The sequence below is a fragment of the Ambystoma mexicanum genome, chromosome 6p, assembly GCF_040938575.1.
Source record: "Ambystoma mexicanum isolate Mex_15411 chromosome 6p, UKY_AmexF1_1, whole genome shotgun sequence".
In the NCBI taxonomy this organism is placed as follows: Eukaryota; Metazoa; Chordata; class Amphibia; order Caudata; family Ambystomatidae; genus Ambystoma; species Ambystoma mexicanum.
The window spans coordinates 1,118,350,475-1,118,370,177 of NC_090935.1; the positions used below are offsets into that span (position 1 = coordinate 1,118,350,475).

The window sequence follows — 19,703 nt, forward strand, 5'->3', positions numbered from 1 at the left end:
TTCACCCAGTCAAGACCGGCGCCTCTGCGGGAATCAGGTGAGCGTTACACATTTTGAGCCAGAATTCGCATGGCAACATCCTGCTTTCACGACTAAAAATCAAATAGCCTACTGGAGGCGCTACACTGATGATATCCTCATCATCTGGGATGGTGATAAACAATCTCTCTTAGACTAAGTGAAGTATCTAAACCAAAATAACAACTTACAACTGACCGTGGACGAAAGTACAACAAACCTCACCTTTTTGAATCTTGAACTATGCGTAGAAAATCTTACAATTCAGACAACACTTTACCTTAAACCTACGGCTGGCAACAGCATACTTCATGCTGCCAGCAATCGCCCATGCCACATCATCAGAAGGATCCCTTGTGGTGTACTTTTACGTATTAAAAGAAACTGTACTGAAAATACAGAATTTGAGAAACACAGCAAGAAGCATTTAAAAGTTCATAGCAAGGGGCTATGACAAAAAAATATTCAAAATGCACTGGGAAAAACCAAATTACGAAGCAAAGCTGAACTCCTGTCCACCAAGATCAATAACTCTACAGAAGTACCAGCCATCAAAACAAGATTCATCACAACGTATAGGTCCAATGCTTACCTAGTGAAAAAACATCTTACCAAACATTGGGCCATTCTGCAACTTGATCCAGATCTAAGGCAACATATTGACCAAAAACCGACAATCACCTTTTGCAGAGCCAGAAACATTAAGAACATAATCAGTCCTTCTCCTTTTCATCTCAAGAAACATTAAGCCAGTTTACATGAAATAAGGAAGCAACAAAATTTGCATGGCAATTTAAAATGTGGAAAATGCACCATATGTTCACAATCGGAAAACGGCAAGAAATCAATACTGCTCCCAGATGGAACTACACGCAAGATCATGCATTTCATCAATTGCAACACCAAGTACGTTATCTAGGGCATCACATGTGTATGCGACAAACTATACATAGGAAGCCCACTACGCCCATAAAAACAAGGATCATTGAACATTTGAGAGCTATTAAAAATGCTGATTTAAAACAATCATTTGCCTACCATCTTGTGACGGAACATCGTCAGGACAATGTTGTACAATTTCATTCTTTGGTATTGACAAATTATCTATGCCTCCAAGAGGAGGCAACAAGGAACTGCTTCTCAGACGCAGAGAAGCTTTTTGGATAAACGTTATGGACACATGTAATGCGGGCCTTAATTGTGATTCAGAGATGAGCCATTACCTGTGACCTTATCAGGTCAGGTTTCTCACATTAGCTTTAGTTTGACTATCCCCTTTTGTCATCGGTTTAACACTGTTTGCTTAATGGGGGTGCACTAGTTAACCATCTTGCATGTCATCATAGTAGTGTCTTAAATTTGATACACTTATATTAGCGGCACATTGAATTGCCCCAATTCACTTTAGGATTCTGAAAATACTGACACCTATTAAAATGATGTCTGAAATGCTATTCATACATTTAAAGTAATTGCATTCGGTTTGCAAACCGTTTTTATAATTCTTTGTTTAGGAATCACCTGCATTTAAGTATGCACCCCGTTTAGCCCAATGCAAGACGGCCGACATCCCCAAGTCAGTGTGATGACGCAATCGTGTGCGCACACGCAGCAGTGTTATCACGCCTTCACGCTAAATCGGTGCCCATTTTAAATTGCGGCACTAAATACACTGAAAAAGCAAAATTTGGGACCATCGTATTCCAAGCGCTTCTCACAGAAATCTGTTAAACAGCATAGCTGCTACAATACCTCTGCAGCCTTTTCCTTCACTCCACAACCTAGTTTTGCTTTAACTCAAGCACTACTTAATCTAGATTGTCTCTACAGCAACTTGCTCTGAACAATAAACACAGCTCTCCTTTAATTTTTAGGACAACTGTGGACCTCAATAAGGACTTGAAAGATTCTCTATGAAATTTGTGTCTACATAATTGAGAAGGGGAACCATCCTTCATGTTATTATCACAATACAGTGAGTAATGCTATAGAATTCACACATGACTGTAAAAATCTGACAATTTTAAACTTATTTTTTCTGAAATGTTTGCAATGGGAAACAGCAATTTTTTCTTTTCTTTTGTTATAAATCTATAATCATTTTGAGTAAAGCTCTTGATGGACCACTATATACTAAGTGGAGAAACACGTGTCGAGGACTTTGAGCACTTTCAGAAATGTATGACACATTCTGTATTTTGAATCATCTTGAAATAAATGTATAAAATAACATCTTTGTAAACTTGGTAAATTTCTTCTGTTGGCGCAAATTGGAATCAGTCCTTCAATTATACAACTCTTCAAGCATTGGGCAGTCTCAATATCAGGATATCACAATTTGCAGACAACTGGACCGCAGCTAACCAAATTACTTTTTGGACTTGCCATCAGTTGTTTAAAGACTGCAAGTTTCACATTTCAATAATTCACAAGTGGAAATTATTTATCTTGACTTTCTTTAGCTTTTTCCAGACAGGGTATCCTTGGTATAGGTGCAGTTGTCGGACCACACTGTCCACCCTTTACAGGTCACGCAACTGATAACCTTAAGCTCTCTTGGCCACACTGGTGTCTTTCTCTTGGCACTTGGGCTTTGGTTCAGATTTACTTTGGCTTCTCCTTGACAGCAAGACTCCACAGTAACGTTCTCCTGCAGCCACATGAAACACACTGCAGCACACCGATGCGCTCCGCAGTCTGTGGAGATTTCATGGGATTGGCAACCTCCTCATTTCAATGGACACTGTAGAAAGACTCCACAGTAACATTCTCCTGCCACACGAAACACACACCACACAGCAGCACACTGCTGCACCACTGCACTCCGCCGTGTGTGGAGATTTGATGGGATTGGCATCCTCCTTGTTTGAATAGACACTGTAGAAAGACTCCACAGTAACGTTCTCCTGTAGCACATGAAACACACACTGCAGAAACTGTTATAGTAGTGGCCACCACACCCATCAATGCATACTTAAACAATATATGTATTTGTAACAAGCGCTCTGAAATGGGGCCAAGTAAAATAAATTGAAATAAACAAATGGGTAAATTATGTTGGCTATTGTGTGGTGTGATTACTTCAACCATATAACTCTGCCTGCACTTGGCTAACCATTTACAGCAAAGGTTACCAGTTTGTTCCATTGCTCGGAACCATTACGTTTGACCTCTAAACTGAGTCAACACATGCAATCTCCTGTCCTCCTTTACTAATAGAAGGTTGCTGGCAAACTATTCCGATAAGCACACAAACAGTGTTTTAATGGCAAACTATGGCATTTATGGGATCAGTTACTCACCAAAATGTCGAATTTTGCCCTCGTATTTCTGTATAAAGGGTTTTGCTTTATCTTCCTCATTTATCTGGTTACCTTTACCCAGATTGATAAAACTCTGTTAAAGAGAGAGAAACAGTTTAGGGGGTGAAAACCCAGTTGGGAACACAATACTAGATTTTCTCAATGAGATGCAATCTCTGCTCTGCTACGGTGTCAAGAACAAATTAATGTTTGCACTGCACAAGACCGGGTTTCTACCCCTACCCACAACCACTCAAACTAAAAGTATATACTACTCACCAGCTCACACAGTGCTACAAAGGGCTACAAAGGGCTTTTTTTGTTAAAAAAAGAAAACAGTACAGAATTACATTTTTCCACCCTCAATAAAATGTCAGATTGTAGGTGATACTCTGTGGTAGCAGGTGCTAGGTGGCACAGACATACTGGTTTGCACTGAACTGCAATCATAACAATGGGGGACAGAGGCAGGAAGGCAACGGGCCAGTTTTAGACTGATGACACTGCAAAAACTTGAGGTCTGAAAGGCATGACAAATGTTCATTAAATGTTACAAAATAATTCTGCTTCTGAAGGTTGAGGGTTAAAGCAACTAATATGGAGGATAACCAATAAATCAGACATACATTAGTCATAAGTCATTTAAAAAATTGGCAATAGGTAGGGGTTTTGTGTTGTGGGGTGTGGGTAGAGTAGCAGGACACCAAATATGGATCTTGTGCCTGCTGTGGTTTGGATCTTTGTTTAGCAAGCTGAACACTCTAGTTTGACGGTACACTTGCATTTACCAGTTCATCTCCACCTCTAGAAATAGAGGTGCTGAGGGCATAGGGAGGGGGACATTTTATAGTCCATTTCATGCATTCAAATGATGAATAGACCGAAGTGGGGGAGCAGTGCGGTTTATTCTTTATAGTAAGAAGATCTGTAGTACAAATACTTCAAATGTCTTATTTTCATTGTTAAGGTTTGTTGTTAATTTGGAAAGGAGGGGCTGAAGATTACGGGATGACCAACTCCAAAAACATAACTCTTTTACAGTTAGGAAAACGTGCGACCATCATTGCAAATAATAGAAACCCAAACTAGATCAATAAATGGCCAAACTATGAATGTGAAATATAGAGGATATGTGCCTCTAACAATAGATAAAATGTACTGAAACAAGCGAAAAACACAGAAATGTTGCATTTGAATGAATGCATTTCTTAAAGCAGGACCAGATTAGAACAGGGTGCAACCAATACGAGGAGCAGTTCTTCAAATAAGGAGTTTATAGGAATGGATCAACTGCACTGTTGCATACAATTTCCCATCTGAAAATACAGTACAAACAGTAAATGCGCCCAATCAAAAACTTGCTCTTGCATCAATACGGATGGCCAGACAGTTAAAAGAGGAGAAGGTAGAGGAGTACTAAGACTGATTTACCCTTGGATAATGATCCACTTAGGTATACAGTAACTCATAATCCAAAGGATAGTGTGTTTAGAATCTTTCTCAAATGGTCAGGAAAACAACGTAATCTCTTTGCGTTTTGATTCTTTCAAGGACTTGCTTAAGGAGACCGTCATGGATGTCTTGTCCTACAAAGTATAAAGGCCACTAAAAATATAGCTGGCAAAAATTTGTATTATAGCAATGAGAAATATCAAAAGTTAGAGTGTAAAATTAACCCAACCCAAAAGTTAATCAGATCTAATTTGCAAGAATGTATTACTATTCCAAAGGGGATTACATTGTAGAAGAGAGATGAAAACCACAATGGTGTAAAAAAAAGGTACAAATATATTTTTAGACATTTCACCAATTTTTATCTTGAATTAAAAAAGAGGAAATGGTCAACCATGATAAATACTTGGTGCTATTTTTTCCCCACTACTGTGTATCTAGAACCTGGGGGCATGTTCCCACTATTCTGAGTCTCAAATACCAGGTACACCTTGCATTGCGGTGAGCTTTGCTTTTAGGCACATCTTTCCCAGCTGTAGGCACCATGCGTCATACATCTTAGCTCAGAGTGGCACGTTGGCGCTCCAGAAACCTACATAATAACCACCTAACAAAGCTCTCCCCTCTTCCTCAAACAGCCCACCCCTATTTCCTCCCCAGCTGCACACGCAGCCCCCTTTATCCTCTTTTCCACAACAAGTAAAACGCTCCCCTAAATCCCAAAACCAACCACACACACCACCCAACTGTAATGCAGCCTTCGCCCCTCTCAACTCAGAGCAGCACGCTGAGGCAGAAATGAAAGCATAGACCCCTCCAGCCTCCCTACCTCCCTGTTACGCTCACCTGGTCTCTGCGGAGTTGTTGGGGCACGGTTGCAGCCCTCCCTGAACTCGAATCACCCCCTTCAGGCCTCTCCCTCAGTAGAAAAGCTGTGAGCGGTGGTACTGCTCCTGCGTGGAGAAAGAGTGTGCAAGTGCGCCCATCTGTGATTGTTGTACCTCTCGAACCCTTCACCCCAAAGTACAGTTTCTGTGAGCATACGCCGGCCCATAAAGCTCACCTGTGAATTATGGAAGATAAGCTCTCTGTCCTGCTACTTCTGGCAGGGGCACGTTGAATGGGATCTAGTTCTTTCACTGATCCCTGATAAGGATTAATCCAGTCCAGCTGCGACTACGCTTCTCCTTATGATTGGTAAGTCTTTCTTGAGCTCTTGTTATGCTGTTCATTCTGTTTAATGTCTTTATATGTTGCTCCTATTTATGCCCGCAATAATGTCTCTCTTCTGTTTTCTTCCCTTAGATGGAAATGCGGCCTCAATGCAGCTGTGAGACGCGAGACGCGGCTGGAAGATGGATGCTATCGCAATGTTGGACAGCAGGTAAGTGATGGTTTACGGAAAAGCGCAAAGTATGGCGAAGCACAACCTTAAATGGACTGTTTTTTTGATGTCTAACCTCGTCTTCTGTGTTTCCTTGCAGGCGCTGCTGTCGACGATGGAGCGTGTCGTGCTGCGGTGCCAAGATGAAGATTTCGGCGTTCCGGAAAGTGTAAAGATGAATACTTTGTTCGCCGAAGAGATGTACAGGTAAGAACAGCTTCGCCCAGTTAAGTATGCTGGCAGGAAGCAGGATGTCCAGGAAGCAGGATCTTCAGAGGTAAGTCTGACCTCAGGCGACGGTGAGCGTTTCGCTGCTTGCAAGTGCAGAATAACGCGAAGCGTCTGTCTTGAGGATCGGGCAGCTTATATAGCTGAGATCGTGGGCACGCCCATTAGGGCCAGCTTACCAGCCACACCCTGCCACTCCTAGAGAGTGAGCATGTGCGAAGGCAATCCATTAGCAGCCACACCCAAGAATACACTTGGGGCTGCTTAATGGGTGGAATGTTCAAGGTTAATGCAGCTGAAGTGCTATGTCCATAATAAAAGCTTTTTGGTGTTAAATGGATGTTCTTGTTTACTTTTGTTCATGAGCCTGGCACCAAAGGCGCCAGGACAGTGTCCACCCAGGTCTCCTATGCACGCGCCCCCTGCATGCCTGTGCCCCTGACTTCATGACCATGACAGCACTTTCCCTCAAGGCCCCTCTCAAGGGTGGTTCTCCTCCCGGTCCTGGTTTGGTGGGATTATTGTGAAGGAACTGTCTGATTAAACGCAGAGCATGGACATGTTCACTGGGTTCCCAAGTTCGGTCTTGAGGTCCGTAACCTTTCCAGTCAATTAAGTAATACAATTTTGATCGAACCACCTTGGAGTCCAGGATGGATTTGACTTCATATTCTGGTTCTCCATCTATTACTTCGGGCTCTGGCGGAGAACTTAGCCGTGTATTGGATTTCATTGGTTTGAGGAGAGAGACATGAAATGCGGGGTGAATCTTCATGCGAGATGGTAACTCCAATTTCATGGCGACAGGATTGATTATGGACTTTATAGTATAGGGGCCCAGGTATCTTGGGCGGAAAGCTCTTGGCCCCTTCAGCGGAATATATTTGGATGCTAACCACACCTTTTCTCCAATCTGGTAGGCGGGAGCTTCCTTACGATGTCGATCAGCAAACAGTTTTTGTCTTTCCTTAGCCTTGGTCAGATGCTCTGTCGCCTCCTTAAGAACCTGAATTATGGTTTTATGCAAGTTTTTTATGGCTGGCATTTCCAGGGTATCGGGTGGATCAAATACCGATGTCCTTGGGTGTCTTCCATGCACAGTGTAGAATGGAGTTTGTCCTGTGCTTGTGTGAACTGAGTTGTTGTATACATACTCAGCTTTCCAGAGTAAATTTTTCCAAGAATCCTCGGACTGTTGCAACATAGACCTGAGATATTGCTCTAAAGTTTGGTTGGTTCATTCAGTTTGCCCATCAGTTTGAGGGTGATGGCTTGTGGACAACCAGAGATCGATTTTGGCAATCGTACAACACTTTCTCCAAAAGGCAGAAACAAATTGAGTTCCGTGACCAGATACTAGTATTGATAGAAATCCATGCAATCAAACAATTTACTCTAGGAACACAGAAGCGAGAGTTGACGCAGTTGGGAGTCCCTTCAGAGGGATGAAATGGGCCATTTTGGAGAATAAATCCACAATGATTAATATGGTGTTGTATCCATTGCAGAGTGGAAGATCCGTGATTAAATCCATCAACAGGGTATGCCAAGGTGCTGGCGGTACTAGTAAGCCAGCGGGGTTCTGTTTCTGAGACTTGTGTTGTGCACACACACACTGCAGGTTTCAATAAATTGGGTGATGTCTTTTCGCCAGGTTGGCCACCAGTAGTTTTGTTTTACCTTAGCCTGAGTTTTGGCTATTCCTGGGTGTCCTTCCACTAATGATTCATGGTAATTTGTGTTGATTTGCTTTTGCAGTTCTTGGTCATATAATCGTCCTTGGAAATACGGTAGATTGTCTTCAATGGTGTACTGGTCACCTTTTAACAGCCATTCCTGTTGTGTTGATTGATCCATCGCAGTTTGCAAACTGGTTAATTGGTCATTCACACAAGTGGAGGCAGCTACTCTGGTTTGAATCCTTTCCTCAGGAATTATGGCCACAAGGTCGGATGCTGTAAAAGCCTCTTTTTCTACACTCATGCGTGACAGAGAGTCTGCTTTCCCATTGCGTACTCCAGGTCTACAAGTGATAATAAAATCGTATTCCGTGAAAAAGAGAGCCCAACGAAGTTCACGCAAGGATTGTGCTTTGGCGGTTTTCAAGTATTGCAAGTTACGGTGGTCCGTGATGACAGTGACCGTATGTCTCACCCCAAGAAGGTAATGTCTCCAGGCCTTGAATGCTGATTTAAATCGCCAGTAATTCCTTATCTGTGATTGCGTAGTTCAACTCGGGGGCTGAAAATTTGCGGGATCAGAATGCGACGGGGTGTAGTTGTCCTGTTTCAGGGTCTCGTTGTGACACTACTGCTCCCATGGCTATTTTTGAAGCATCTGTCTCAACTATGTAAGGTAGGTCTGGTCGTGGGTGTCGAAGGACTGGTGCTGTAGTGAAAGCTAGTTTCAACTTCTGGAAGGCTTCCGTCGACCAAAGGAACTTTTGATTTTTCTTTAACAAGGAGGTAATTGGATGTACAATTTGTGAAAACCCAGGTATAAACTGACTGTAAAAGTTGGCAAATCCGAGCATGCTTTGCTCTCGTGGATGTTGGGGAGGGCCATTGGAGGATTGCATCCACCTTTCGTGTATCCATATGTATGCCTTGTGGTGCGAGCATTAAACCGAGAAACTAGACCTCGGTTACATGGAAAAATATTTTTTCCAACATGGCATACATTTGGTGTTGTCGAAGCTTCTCCAAGACTGCCCGGGCATGGCCTACATGTTCTTCCATGGAATTTGAGTAGATAAGAATGTTGTCAATGTAAACAAGAGCGCAAACGTCCAGTAGTACACGGAGTACATCATTCATAAAGAATTGGAACGCTGCGGAGGCATTGCATAGCCCGAAGGGCATGACTTGGTATTCAAAGAGGCCGTACTTCGTGCAGAAGGCCGTTTTCCACTCGTCTCCTTTTACTCTTACAAGATGGTATGCGCCTCTTAAATTCAGTTTTGTGTAGATCTGAGCATGTTTCACTTGGTCCAGGAGCTCTGGTATAAGTGGTAAAGGATATCAATGTTTTACTGTGATCTGATTGATGGCTCTATAGTCGATGCAAGTTCTCAAGTTCCTCTCCTTTTTAGGCACAAAGAATAAGGGACAGGAGGCAGATGACTTGGATGGGCGAATGAAACCGTTCGCCAGGTACTGAGCCAGGTAAGTTCTAAGATGCTGATTTTCTTGTTCTGTCAGAGCGTAAAGTCAGCTACAAAGGATCTGGGCTCGGGGTACAAGATCTATTTGACAATCATAGGGTCTGTGCTGGGGCAGAACGTTGGCTTGCTCTTTTTTGAAGACATCCTGGTAATCTTGGTATTCAAGCAGTAAGGAGCTGATAAGACCCAACACGATTCCTTTCTTCGGTTTCAGATTGGAGTCATCTTTTTTGTAACATGTGTCGGCACAATCATGAGGAAATGTCAGAACCTGCTTTCGCCAGTCAATCCTAGGATTGTGGGTCTCCAGCCAGGGCATTCCCAATATCATCTGGAACTGAGGAGCATCGATGAGATCGAATGGAATGTCCGCTTGATGCCCTTCCTGACGCAGAAGCTTGACTTTCTCGGGGTATTGTGTCACCGGGCTGGATGATAGCTGAGAACCATCCACAGCAGTGACGTTTTCCGATTTCTGCTTCTGTCGGAGAGGAAGGCCTATTCGGAGAGGGAAATCTTGCTCAATGTAGTTACCCACAGTTCCACAATCAATATATGCCTCCAAGGCATGCGTTTTTGATGGTTGCTTATGATTGACCAAAAAGCACTGGAAGGACTAGATGTGAGGTCTGTACGGATTCCTTTTTCCTGCTCGACAAGCGGACCTCTACACTTGCCGGGCATTGGCGTTTCCAGAGTTCTGTTCTTCTTCTTCAGCAGTTTTGTCTGTTGTCCCAACCGTTTTCTTGGGTGGTTTTACCGGGCAGTGACGGAGGAAGTGACCTGCTTGTCCACAATATAAGCAAAGCTGTTTTTTTTTTTTTCCCCTTTCTGCTTTGGTAAGGGGACTTTCGTAATCCACCAATTTGCATTGGCTCAGACTGTTCATGTGGTTTAGTCAGATTCTCACGAGGTCGTACGTAAACTGACCGTCCCTCTGATCTAGCTCGATCCATTTTACGATTCTGCAACCTATGATCGAGTTGCACAGTCAGGTCATGTAGTCCGCACACCTCTCAGGGGGATTCACCACTTGCGTCAACACATCCTTAGGTTCTCCACGTAACCCTTGGTAAAAGTGTGTAGTCCTTTTCTCTTCTGGCCAGTTGGTCTGGGCTATGAGACGATTGAAGGTTGCAATATAGGTTAATAGATCTGGACTCCCTTGTCTGAGTGACAACAACTCGTTGTCCAGAGTTTGTCCTCGAGTACGACGGGCAAACAATTTCTCCAGCTCATTTTGGAAATTCCCAAGTTCCGGAGTAAAGTGTCATCTTGATTTACCAAAGGTATAGACCAGTCTGCCGGGCTACCTCCTAAATACGAGAGTAGAAACGCCACTTTGGCTTGGTCATTAGGCAAGGCTACTGGTCTGCACAAGAAATGAAGGCGACATTGGTTCATAAATACAGCAGACTTGTTTGGGTCACCGATGAAGCGTTCGGGAGGGGCTAGAGGCACTGTTCCTGGAAGAACCACCTGAACCAGTGTTGATTGTTGTGGAGTGGAAGAATGAGTCACTCCAGGCGGTGGAACCTGTCCTGCTTGTGCTTGTAGCATTTGCTTTGCCAATTTGTCAGTTCTTTCTTGAGTTACAATAAGATCCCTCCGTAATGTATTGGTTTCCTGTCTTGAAGCATGTACTTCAGCCCGTAATTCCCCAAGTAAGAAGGCTAACTGATCTGTTTCTGAAGTTTCCATAACGCCGAGGCAGAGAGTATTAGAGGCTTTGCATTCTGTTACGCTCACCTGGTCTCTGCGGAGGCGTTGGGGCACGGTTGCAGCCCTCCGTGAACTCAAATCACCCCCTTCAGGCCACTCCCTCAGTAGAACAGCTGTGAGCGGTGGTACTGCTCCTGCGTGGAGATAAGAATGTGCGAGTGTGCCAATCTGATTGTTGTACCTCTCGAACCTTTCACCCCAAAGTACGGTTTCTGTGAGCATACGCCGGCCCATAAAGCTCACCTGTGAATTATGGAAGATAAGATCTCCCTCCTGCCACTTCTGGCAGGGGCGCGTCAAATGGGATCTAGTTCTTTCACTGATCCCTGATAAGGATTAATCCAGTCCAGCTGCGACTATGCTTCTCCTTATGATTGGTAAGTCTTTCTTGAGCTCTTGTGATGCTGTTCATTCTGTTTGATGTCTTTATATGTTGCTCCTATTTATGCCCGCAATAATATCTCTCTTCTGTTTTCTTCCCTTAGATGGAAATGCGGCCTCAGTGCAGCTGTGAGAAGCGGCCGGATGGAAGATGTATGCTACCGCAATGTTGGACAGCAGGTAAGTGATGGTTTAATGTAAAGTGCAAAGTATGGCGAAGTGCAACCTTAAACTGACTGTTTATCAATGTCTAACCTTATCTTCTGTTTTTCCTTGCAGGCGCTGCTGTCGACGATGGAGCGTGTCGTGCTGCAGTGCCAAGATGAAGATATCAGCGTTCCTGAAAATGTAAAGATGAATACTTGGTTCGCCGAAGAGATGTACAGGTAAAAACAGCTTTGCCCAGTTGGTAAGTATGCTGGCAGGAAGCAGGATGTCCAGGAAGCGGGATCTTCAGAGGTAAGTCTGACCTCAGGCGACTGTGAGCGTTATGCAGCTTGCAAGTGCAGAATAACGCGAAGCGTCTGTCTTGAGGATCGGGGCAGCTTATATAGCTGAGATCGTGGGCACACCCATTAGGGCCGTCTTACCTAGAGAGTGAGCACGTGCGAAGGCAATCAATTAGCAGCCACACCCAAGAATACACTTGGGGCTGCTTAATGGATGGAATGTTCAAGGTTAATGCATCCTGCTTAGTGGATGGAATGTTCAAGGTTAATGCATCTGAAGTGCTATGTCCATAATAAAAGCTTTTTGGTGTTAAATGGATGTTCTTGTTTACTTTTTTTCATGAGCCTGGCACTAAAGACACCAGGACAGTGTCCACCCAGGTCTCCTGTGCATGCGACCCCTGCATGCCTGTGCCTCTGACTTCATGACCATGACAATCCCTCCCTCCTCTACTCCCCAGCCCCGTCCTCTCTCCCACCTCCCACTTCTTCCACACTGCTTCCCCCCACCCCTCAAACTCACACTTTGCATCGCTAAGTGCAGCAAGGGCTGCCCTTGGCAACACACCAATCTCGACACCCCTCCCCCCCGACTAACAACCACACCTCTCTGGCTGCACGAGCACCACAAAAGTGCTATGGTCTTGGCAGCCTCAGCAGCCATCTCGCCTCTCCGCTGCTCCATCCTAGTTCCCAACCCTTGCCCCCCCTCTACTCCACCCAAACCGCTCCACCCGACCCCAACACGGTGCTAGCTCTACTGCCCTCCCCCCAAAACCACCAAGCCTGATCTGCCCACCTTCTGCTCCCGTATCATCATTTGTACACCCCATACTTTGCCCTGACACCTCTCCAAACCCCCTGCCTCGCAACCCTAGCCCGTTCAGGCCCACTCTCTCACCTTCCTTCTCCAGCAACACACATTCCAACCCCAACCATTACCCGTAATACCTCCTCCCCCGGAAAACCAAACCAGCTCTCTTGCATTCTCATCAATGCCAAGTCTGTCACCAAAAACAAATGTAACATCTTCGACTTTATCGCAGATGAAAGCCAGACATCCTCTTCATCACAGAGACCTGGTTCACCGATTACGAACCTATTGCACAGGAGACCTTCCCACATGGGTACAACCTGATCATTCAGAACAGACCCAGAAGAGGAAGGAGGAGGAGGGCTGGCCATCCTACATAAACACCAAACCCCACTCCTACTTAAAGACGCTTTAGCCACCAGCACTGATGATTGTGAATCATTGCTAGTAAAATGACAATCCCCATCCACCTCCCACAGCTTTCTACTCTTATACAGACCCCCTGGCTACAACAGGAACTTTGCAGATTCCCTGAGTGACGCACTATCAACCAAATTAAATCAGCAACCTTTGCTCATACTAGGAGACTTCAATATCTGGTTTGACACCACCTCAGACCCCATGACCCGCTCACTCACGGATAACCTAGAAGCCCTCAACTTGAAACAACTCATATCCGTCCCCACTCACACCGCAGGACACACCGTAGATGCGATATTCTGCACCACAAAGCTTATATCCACCCACCCCAGTCCCCTAATCTGGACAGATCACTCCGCGATCGTCTCCCTCCTGACCACCCAATGCCCCCATATCCGTGCTCTCCGGTTTGCCACCTCCAAAGAATCCCTCTGGAATAAAGTCACTATTAACCCGGACCTAGCCAATTCCCTCCACAGCTGACTCCCAGCACTCTCACTCCAGAAAGGACCTCCCCTCCATTGAACTCTTCGATCACTGGCACCCTCATTCACCTCACTCCAATGAAACGTACCTCCCAGAGACCAGGCCCACCTCAAATCTATCAAAACTCTCAAGTACTGACTGGAGCAGACTTGGAGAACCAACCCCACTCCTCAAAACAAATGGTCTTTAGCGAGACTGATAAAGGCCTATCAGTCAGAAATTAGGAAAGCCAAAAAAAAAAAAAAAAACACGTCTATGGGAACCAAATCCTCAACCTGCACAGAATTCAAGAGGTCAAGTTGAATATCGCTATTGATAGACATTGTGGCATCCTTTCTAAAATAGTACTGATCCCTCTTCTCCTCCCAGCTCTCCACCCGTCCCCAGACCCGCTTCCCTCCCTATGCCAGTCTTCTCATTCCGCCCCAGCCCATCTCACCTCGATTTCCTCACACTCCTAAAGCAAAATCGGCCATCTGGCTCCCCTGGAGGCCCATGCCCGCCCGCCCTCCTCAAGGACATCCTTACTACAACCTGCACAGGCAGCATTGCACGGTCAATCCTAACCAATCCCTCTCCCAAAAACCCTCAAAACCTCCTACATGAAACCTCCTAAAAAAACCTTGCTAGACCCACTCAATCCCCAGAACTACCGCCCTATTTCCAAAACCCGCTTCATTGCCAAACTCCTGGACCACACAGCATATAAACAGCTCTGCCTCTTCACAGCATCCAACAACCTTCTCAACCCAGCCCAAACTGGCTTCAGACCACTCTGAGGCACTTCCCTTGTGTGCGTTTGGGATGACTTAAAAAGAACAGAAGATGCGGAAGGATGTGCAGCGTTCATCCTTTTCAACCTATCTGCTGCCTTTGATACCATTGACCACAGCATACTCACAGACAGGCTACTCTTCCCTAGGAATTAAGGACTCCGCCCTAACATGGATCTCCTCCATCTTGAATTGCTTGCAAATCATGCTCTTCCCACCTTTCTCCTCCCTCGCTTGTCCAGTTCCAAAAGTGGTTCCTCAAGGAGCCTCCCTGTCCCATTACTCTTCAATGTCTACGTTTGCCCTCTCCCCGCATTCATCCAATATCATAGCCTCAACTGTTACAACTATACTGATGACACCCAGATCATCCTCAAGATCCCAAAATCGCCAGCTTCTGCCCACCCGGACCTCTCCTCCTGCCTTTCTGATATTGACCGCTGGATGGCAACCAAACACCTCCTCCTCAACCGCGGCAAACCTGAAATACTAGTATGTGGCAAATCTGCTCTCCTTCCCTGACCGATCCCCTGGCCCCACTCCCAAGGGACCCCCCCTGCAACATCCACCTCCGTAAAAAGTATAGGATGCACGCTGGACTCAAACCTATCCCTCTCCCAACACATCAACTCTGTGTCCAGAACGTGCTTCTTCCACATATGCATCCTTAGGCAAATCTTCCGCACCCAAACTACCCACACCAAATCTCTGCTATCCTTGCCATCATACTCTCCTACTTAGACTACGCAAACTGCCTCTATCCAAAACACTGCAGCCCAGCTCTTCATTGGCCTCTCACCAAGAGTAAATATCAACCTAGCACTCAAGAGTGCTACACTGGCACCCTATTGGTCGACGGACTACATTTAAAGCCATGTGCCTCACTCACTGTGCCCTCCACGACTCTGGACCCAAATTCTTCCAGGATAAACTCTTAGGCTATCAGCCCACCAGACACCTCAGATCCAGCTCTGCCCTTCTCCTCATTATCCCCCATTACAACTCCACCAGATTGGGAGGATCCTCTTTCTCCAGCCAAGCCCCTACCATCTGGAACTGGCTTCCTCTCCAGATCCACTGCATTGATAAGTCATTTATAACCGCATGTACACAAGTGTTTTTAGGCGCGACAAGACATGGGAGGGAGGACAAGGCAAACGATATTACTAGGCATTGTGTCATTCAGATTGTGCAAGCGCAAGAACGAGAAGTGCAAGGGGAAAGGTGTGGAGGGAGAAGTGCAAGGGAGAGTGAGGGGGACAACAGGGCAGAAATGCTCTGAGTAAGTGTGGCACAGGGCAGTGCGGCTCCGGGTAAGTGCAAAGGATGCAAGGGACTGTAGGGGTTAGTTACAGCCCCTAAGTGCATGGAAGGTCCAGAGGCAGTGCAGGGGTGACCGATCAAGAGAGAACCTGGTACCCAGGGAGACTCTGAGGGTAGCCAAGGAACCATTTGGTGTGGCATACAGGTAGGTCAGCAGGGGAGGGAGAGAGAGACAGCAGAGGAGAAGAGGAACGTTTCGAGCTGTTTCCTGAACTTCAGGTGCTCCGGCTCAAGCTTAAGAGGGGCAAGGAGGCCCTTCCAGTGGGAAGAGTAGAGATCTACCCCCCCCCCCCCCACTCTCAGCCTGGAGAAGCGTCTGCCCCTTAGAGAGTTGGAGGTAGCTGAGTAAAGGGCTCGAGAAGGCAGGTGTTTAGGAGGAGAGTATTGAAAGTAGTACGGGCCCCAGCCCCAGAAAGCCTTGTACACAATGCAAAGGGTCTTGAACTTGATCCTTGCAGCTACCAGGAGCCAGTGGAGAGATGTCAGAGCTGGAGAGATACGGTCCCTGGGCTTGAGGCCAAGGATAAGTCTTGCAGTCCTGTTCTGGATTAGTTGCAGAGGGCGGAGAGCAGCGGAAGGCAGATTGAGAAAGAGGCTGTTGCAGTAGTCCAGCCTAGAGAGAACCAGAGCTCTGGAGACAGTGAGCTTCTGGGTGAAGGTGCAAAAGGGAACAGTACCTTTGAGGAGGTGCAGCTGGTAGTGGGACTTCTTTTCGACATCAGAGATGTGAGGAGAGAAAGAGAGAGTGAGTGGAAGATGAAACCAAAGTTTTTTGCCTCACAGGAAGGCAAAGGAAGAAGGCCCAAGGAGGGCGGCCAGAGTGAGAGCGAAATCTGGAGCAGAAGTCCCAATGAGAAGGATCTCCGTCTTAGTGGCATTAAGGCAGAGATCATTGGAGGCGCACCACTCCTGAAGCGTGCATAGACAGTCAGGAATGAGCGAGGGAGGAGAGACGGCTAAGGGGAGTCTGAAAGAGAGCAGAGAGAAAGGGCCAACAAGAGGTTGAAAAACCAGAGAGGATAGAGTTCTGGGGAACACCACAGGTGGAGAGACAGGTGGCAGAGAGAAAGAAACCAAGTTACACCTGGGAGGGGCGGTCCAAGAGGAAGGAGGTCAACAATTCCAGGGGCCTGATCTGTGATGACCAGGTTCTCACAAAGTCGATTGATCAGGATGGCATGGTTGACCGTGTCAAAAGGCAGAGGAAGGATCCAGGTGGGTAAGGACAGAAGGACTGGAATCAAGATTAGAGAGCAGATCTTCACAGGTGTTCAGCAGAGCAGTTTCCGTGCCTCTGGTAGCTCTGAAGACAGACTGATGGTCATGGAGACAGCCAACAGATTCAATGCGGAGAGTAAGCTGAAAGAAGACCAGCTTTTCTGGAAGTTTTCCCAGGAAAGGTGTGATCGAGATCGGGCGATAGTTTGCCGAGCAGGTAGGAACGGCAGACGGCTTCTTGAGGAGGGGGTGCACAAGGGAGTGCTTGAGGAGAGAGGGGAAGGTTCCAGTGGTGAACGAGTGATTACAGAAATTGGCTAGGTGTCAATGTGATCCTTGATGGTTCTGGAGGAGCAGGGGAGCACCAGTTTGGACGATATTTTCATAGATCAGACTTGTGTAGAAACCTTGTTAGGTGTAGTCAGAGAGAAAGAGGAGAACGGGGGAGGAGAGGGAGAGTTGGCCAAAGGGGTGCCAAGAGAGGGAGAGAATGAGGAAATAGAGGACAGGATGTCCTAGGTTTTAGTGGCGAAGTGAGAGGTCAGAGCTGAACATCGGTTCTGGGAGGGAACAGGAGAGGTAGAGACTGCCACACGGTTGGCCAGTTCCTTTCAGATTTGAAAGTGTTCGGCCATGTTTAGTGGCCGCAAAGATGCAGGTTTGGATGTGGACACTCTTCTTGGACAGGACAGAGTCTGTATTGCCTTTGTAACAGGGGGCAGGCCAGTTTGTCAGGGGATGCACCCGAGGATGTCCACTTCGTTCTCAGCCACCCTGCACTTGCGTTTCAGGATGGCAAGGCTAGAATCATACCATTGCACATGAAGGTAGGATTCAACCAGATTATCATGACAGGGGCAAGGATGTCAGGAGTGTTCGAGCTAGAAAGATGTAGATTAGAGAGGGCTGTGTCAAGAGTGTGAGCCAGTTGCAGGAGTAGAAGGAGCAGAGAAAGTAGAGGCAAACGCATCCACTGACGCACGCTTCCTGGGCCGAATGATCGCAAAAGTAGGTGATAGTGCTGGGGTGGGATTTGCCTGAGGGATAGAGAGTTTCAGGTGAGAGGAAAGTAGAAAGTGGTCAGTCCAAGAGAGAGGAGTGGTGAGAGGGTTAGAGAGGGGGGAAGTCTTGATAACTTCCAAAGTATGTCCGGCAGAGTGTGTCAGACCTGAGGGCAGAATGGAGGGAAAAGCCAGTGGCGGCTGCTTACATTGAGCGGGGTGGGGGGGGTGCCGCCCCTGACCCCCACGAGAAAAGAGAAAGAAGAGACAACACTTCTGGATTGTGCCGGCAAAACAGAAAAAATGCAAATTAAACTTGTGCAGAACGGTAATCTGCTGCTCTGCAATGCTGGCTGCTGGCCTCAGGCAGGTCTGCTTCTGTGGCGGGGCGCGTCCTGATTTACACATTTTTTGCAATGTATAGTGCGTGGAGCACGTAGCTCCACGCTCTCTACATAACCATTCTCCCATTCAGGAGGCTGGCGGGCGCTGGAGGGGTGGCGCCGCGCTCTTGGTATTGTACGCTAAGAGCGCACCACAGTTTAAGTCTTCTTCTGCTAGTCAGACCTCTGCAGCCATGGCAGACCATGCAGCATAGCAACAGGTTAGTTGTGGATTGTCATTGTCTGTTTGCCAGCCAATGACAATCCGTGTGTGGCGTGTGGGTGGAGTCGGGTCATGGGGCACACCGGGTGCATCACCTTCTTCTTTCTTAACCCTGGACCCCCTGGTGTGGACTTCTCTCACGAATGCCTCGCTGCCCACCAGGCCCATCCGACGCCGACGGCACTTCCAGTCCAGTAAGAGTGTTCACTGTTAAGGTAAGTCTTTATTACGTTTTTATTTGATATTGGAATCACCCTGTTGGGCTTGCATGCTGACTTATGCTGCCAAGACTACTTTTAATGGTGGCCGCGCGGGCCGCGGCACTCAGCGGCCTACATCTCTCACTACGAGACGCAGTGCCGCTGTCACGGCTCGCGCCCACCGTCCATTGTGTCCGTGGTCAGGCCTTCACCAGGATGATTCCTGGTGAAGGCTGGGCCGCGGGACTTGGGCTGCTGTGCACAGTGCTGCTCGATCCGCTGCCCGGCCTTCAACAGGATGATTCCTGGTGAAGGCCGGGCCGCAGGACTTGGGTTGCTGTGCACAGTGCTGCTTAGTCCGCTGCCCGGCTTTCACCAGGATTATTCCTGGTGAGGGCCGGGCCGCGGGACTTGGGTTGCTGTGCTGCACAGTTCCTTTTGCATTTTACCCACAAAATAGTTTCCTTTTGTCTTGTGCCTCGTTTAGAGACCATTGTCTTTATTTTTATTTTTTGCCTTGATTCCATCCTTACAAAAATCATAAATTAATTGAAATTATTGAGTGGGCGCAGGCTTGTACTTTGGTGGGAAAATGAGCAAGAAGAGGAGGTTCACTTTTATAGTGACAAGCATGATTGCCTTCAAGGCAAACGCCAGGGGTGCGGACAGTGGGCTTGTTTCCTTTAACAAACAAAATCCACAGGTTGCAAGCTTGCAACGTTCTGCATTTTCCCTACGTTCTCTAAGTTGCCCATTGAGGAAA

The 19,703-nt window shown here is 46.7% G+C and overlaps 1 protein-coding gene across 3 annotated transcripts in view; it reads right to left on the reverse strand.

Moving 5' to 3' along the window:
- CDC37L1 (cell division cycle 37 like 1, HSP90 cochaperone) overlaps nucleotides 1-19,703 on the reverse strand; it is a 469,554-nt gene that overhangs the window by 313,004 nt on the left and 136,847 nt on the right. For all 3 annotated transcript variants that reach the window (XM_069625725.1, XM_069625726.1, XM_069625727.1), the window contains exon 3: nucleotides 3,321-3,414. In XM_069625725.1, the coding sequence (XP_069481826.1) occupies nucleotides 3,321-3,414 (94 nt within the window). The remainder of the gene's footprint in view (nucleotides 1-3,320; nucleotides 3,415-19,703) is intronic.